This window comes from Palaemon carinicauda, chromosome 6, assembly GCF_036898095.1.
Source record: "Palaemon carinicauda isolate YSFRI2023 chromosome 6, ASM3689809v2, whole genome shotgun sequence".
NCBI lineage: Eukaryota > Metazoa > Arthropoda > Malacostraca > Decapoda > Palaemonidae > Palaemon > Palaemon carinicauda.
Genome location: NC_090730.1, coordinates 3930337 through 3935336, shown reverse-complemented (window position 1 = coordinate 3935336; position 5000 = coordinate 3930337). Strand labels below are relative to the sequence as shown.

At 30.5% G+C, this 5000-nt stretch overlaps 1 protein-coding gene across 2 annotated transcripts in view; it reads right to left on the bottom strand.

Annotated features, from left to right (window-relative positions):
* Nucleotides 1-5000, bottom strand: part of LOC137641952 (protein unc-93 homolog A-like) — a 17319-nt gene that overhangs the window by 6518 nt on the left and 5801 nt on the right. For both annotated transcript variants that reach the window (XM_068374521.1, XM_068374522.1), the window contains exons 2-4: nt 2630-2697; nt 1767-1999; nt 290-533 (exon numbers count right to left, since the gene is read on the bottom strand). In XM_068374521.1, coding sequence (XP_068230622.1) covers nt 290-533; nt 1767-1999; nt 2630-2644 — 492 coding nt within the window. In that variant the 5' untranslated portion in view covers nt 2645-2697. The remainder of the gene's footprint in view (nt 1-289; nt 534-1766; nt 2000-2629; nt 2698-5000) is intronic.

Here is a 5000-nt window from a genome sequence, read left to right as displayed (position 1 = left end):
GAGATCATGATGAGGGGTAGATGGAGATGGATTGGTCATGCTCTTCGCACTCCCATAGAAAGATTAGTTCACTAAGTTTCAACTGGGCTCCACAAGGCACTAGAAGAGTTGGAAGACCCAGACCTACATAGCTGAGAACTATGAAGCGTGAAGTAGATGATGAATGGAGAGCTATTGATTTAAAGGCTCTTGATACGACTGGCGAAATCTAACCGAGGCCCTTTGCGTCAACAGGCGTAGGAGATAATGATAATGAACTGTAACTTTCAGAGACTAACAGTAAACTAACCTTCGACAGGTAAGTGCATTTAGCAGACCACAGAGGCGCCGCTGCCGCCCCTAGGACAATGGCCGTTGGCATAAGCGTGTAGATGGTGGGGTAGAACTGTGCCATCATGTACACCGAGTACATCAGCATGCATATGATGAGGGCCTTCTTCTCCTGAAGTACTTTCAGGACGTAGGAGGGAGAGAAACAGCTGGAGATGATGAATGCTATGTACAGCGCTGTGAGAGATGCAGTACCGCTGGCTCTACCGGGAGGGAGATTATTATTATTATTATTATTATTATTATTATTATTATTATTATTATTATTATTGTAAGCTAACCTATAACCCCGGATGGAAAAGCAAGATGCTATAAGCTCAAGGGCTCCAACAGGGGAAATTAAAGGAAATTATTATTATTATTATTATTATTATTATTATTATTGCAAGCTAACATACAACCCCAGATGGAAAAACAAGATGCTATAAGCTCAAGGGCTCCAACAGGGGAAATTAAAGGAAATTATTATTATTATTATTATTATTATTATTATTATTATTATTATTATTATTATTATTATTATTATTATTATTATTATTGCAAGCTAACCTATAACCCCGGATGGAAAAGCAAGATGCTATAAGCTCAAGGGCTCCAACAGGGGAAATTAAAGGAAAATATTATTATTATTATTATTATTATTATTATTATTATTATTACAAGCTAACCTACAACCCTAGTTAGAAAAACAGGATGCTATAAGCCCAAGGGCCCCAACAGGGAAAAATAAAGTGAGATATTATTATTATTATTATTATTATTATTATTATTATTATTATTATTATTATTATTATTATTATTATTACCAACCAAGCTACAACTCTAGTTGGAAAAGCACGATGCTAAAGAACCAAGGGCTTCAACATGGAAAGTAGCCCAGTGCGGAAAGAAAATAACGAAGTAACGAATAAACCATACATGAGAAATTATGAAAAAAAATAAGAAATTTAAAAGTTTTAGTAACATCATTAAATAGATTAATCAAATATGAATTATGAAGCGAGACTTAGACAAATCTGTTGAACAGAAGAGTATTAAAAATAAGTTTGAACTTCTGCAGTTCTTAATCAAAAAATATTATTATTATCATTATTATTATTATTATTATTATTATTATTATTATTATTATTATTATTATTATTATTATTATTGTTATTATTATTATCACATGCTAAGCTATAACCCTAGTTTGAAAAGCATGATCCTATAAGCCAAGGGGCTCCAACAAGGAAAATAGCTCAGTGAGGAAAAGAAATAAGGAAATTTGATACACGAGAAGTTTAAGAACAATAACAACATTAAAATAAATCTTTCACATAGAAACTAAAAAAAACTTTAAAAATACAAACAGAAGAGAAAAACGATAGAAAAGTGTGTCCATGTGTACCCTCAAACAACAACAACAACAACAACAACAATATATCGATCCCACTAACTTGTTAAGAGACGATTGCAAATTAGTCATCCCATTATAACTCGTGAAGAGGAAGAAAAATGCGAAGGATATGATTAGGATGTTCCTCATAATCCGCTTCGTCTCACTTTTCTCATCTTCCGTGAGGACTTTTTTATCTTTGGAGACGTCTTCACTCGCGGAGGTCTTCGGAGGATCCGGCGGCGATTCCTTTGAAGATTCTACGTCCTTCAGGTGGGGTTTTTTCGATTCCAACTGGAATGACAAATTTGTCTTTATTATTCCAGTCATTCCAAGAAGCGGGATAAACAGTGTCTATTTAGTTATTAGCATATTTATATTCCAACTGGAATAATTAAAATAGGAATAGTAAAAGAAATTATTACTTTCTCTCTCTCTCTCTCTCTCTCTCTCTCTCTCTCTCTCTCTCTATATATATATATATATATATATATAGTAAAAGGGTAAAAAGAGAGACAAATATATTTACTCTTATTATATCCATTTAAAAGAATTTGATGTTTGACATTAAAAAGGTCATTCATTTCTAATGTAAACACTGACATCATTGTCAGCCTGATGTCCTTATACATTATTTCAGACTCAAATGATATGAAGAAAGTTAAAGGAAACATTAGATCCGTCTTTCAAGAGAAGGAAGACTATGAGTAAGATATTAGAAGCAAAAGAAGAACTAAGAAGAATTAGTTAAAAGAGAAATTTGAAATCATATCTACCACAAAATCGTAAGATCGAAAACAGTTATTTGTCTCTATTTTTCGTCCAACCTGCAAAAGACTACATCCTACCACGTCCTTCATTACAAGAATAAATTAAATGAACAAACATGCTATAATTTGTTGATCATTGAGAATTTCTACTTACCAATTTCGTCTCCATCGTTGATATAGGAAACGTTTGTCACGCCGTCCCTCATTTTGCTCGAGGCAGTCCTGCAATAAAGAAAATGGGAGGATGAGTAAAGAAAACGGGTTACTGTCATGAGAGGTTGTTGATATTCAACGAGAGCTCGGAAGCAACCATTGCAAATGTAAACAGTGACATATGACGTTATTAAAGTAGTGATTATATATATATATATATAGCCTACACACACACACACACACACACATATATATATATATATATGTGTGTGTGTGTGTAGGCTATATATATATATATGTGTGTGTGTGTGTAGGCTATATATATATGTGTGTGTGTGGGCTATATATATATATATATGTATGTGTGTGTGCGTGTAGGATATATATATATATATGTGTGTGTGTGTGCGTGCGTGTAGGCTATATATATATATATACATAAATATATATATATATATATAGCCTACACGCACACACACACACACACATATATATATACATATATACATATATATATATATGTGTGTGTGTGTGTGTGTGTGTGCGTGTAGGCTATATATATATATATATATAGCCTACACGCACACACACACACACACACACATATATATATATATATTAACGAGTAGTTAAGAACAGAAAATTAAATGGACGATTAACAACCCTAAAATAATGTTCATTCTACAATAATGAAACCAATTTAAATATCTAATTTCGATAGATTCTGCATATAAAAACAGCCTATCTTCAACAAACCAAAAGTTAAACGATTCATAGATTTAATACAGCAAAATGTTATTGCAATAATTATTACCATCTATTCTCGAATAAACTTGACGAAATCGTTATGTATAGAAATATTATTAGTAAAAAGAAACATAATGATTACATAAATCTTCATGAGTCACCCGAAAGTCTATTATTATTATTACTTGCTAAGCTACAACCGTAAGTTGGTAAAGCAAGACGCTATAAGCCCAGGGGCTACAGCAGGGAAAATAGCCCAGTGAGAATAAGAAACAAGGAAATATAAAATATTTCAAGAACAGCAACAACGTAAAAATAAATAGTTCCTATATAATCTTTAAAAACTTTAACAAAACAAGAGAAAGAGAAATTAGATAGAATAGTGCATCCGAGTGTACCCTCAAGCAAGAGAACTCAAACCCAAGACAGTGGAAGACCATGATACAGAGGCTATGGCACTACCCAAGGTTGGGGAACAATGGTTTTGATGGTATATAGACAAAAAGTGATAATTTTTTTATAATACAAATTAGACTTAATAAAGAAAGTCTCGACAATAATTGTACATTGTCACGGTGATCTTGAATCTTAAATAGTTTTTCTTGTGTGTGTACATGTATTTCAATACCTTCGGTCTAATGTGTCACCAAAGCAAAGTAAAAATCAAATCAATAAATTATTATCTTTAATGAAAGTTTTTTGTCATATTTTGATATTTTGCAATAATTTATAGATGAAGTTTTTTTTTTAGTTTTTTTTAAATATTTTGTATAAACATAAAGATGAAATTTTCTATAATCTTTTAGTATTTTGCAATCAATTAAATAAGAAAATAATTATGATATTTAGCAAAAAAGTAAATAGTAAATTAATTATGGTATTTAGCAATAAAGTAAATAAGAAATTAATTAGAGTATTTTTTTCAGTAAAGTAAATAAGAAATTAATTATGGTATTTAGCAATAAAGTAAATAAGAAATTAATTATGGTATTTATCAATAAAGTAAATAAGAAATTAATTATGGTATTTAGCAATGAAGTAAATAAGAAATTAATTATTATATTTATTAATAAAGTAAATAAGAAATTAATTACGGTATTTAGCAATAAAGTAAATAAAAAAATAATTATATTTATCAGTATAGTAAATAAGAAATTAATTATGGTATTTAGCAATAAAGTAAATAAAAAAAATAATTATTATACTTATCAGTAGATAAGATATTAATCATGGTATTTAGCAATAAAGTAAATAAGAAATTATGATATTTAGCAATAAAATAAATAAGAAATTAATCATAGCATTTTGCAATAAAGCAAATAAGAAATTAATCAGGATTATGGTTAACAAGAAGCTAACTGGCATCTAGTCCGGAAAAGTGATCATAGTGCGAAATTTATTTTATAATTATTTTTAATTCCACCGCGAAAGTCGATCATCAGAAAATTGGCGGGAACTGCGCTGGAAGAAAACGAGATTTTTGGTACTTATTTTATTTTTCTTCAATGACCCTCATTTCGACACGCTTCGCTATTTGTGTGAATTTTCAGGACTCACTAATAATGGGGTCATTTTGCTACCTCACGTCTCTCTCCTATTGTGAAAGGTGTTGTGGTATGTTGATA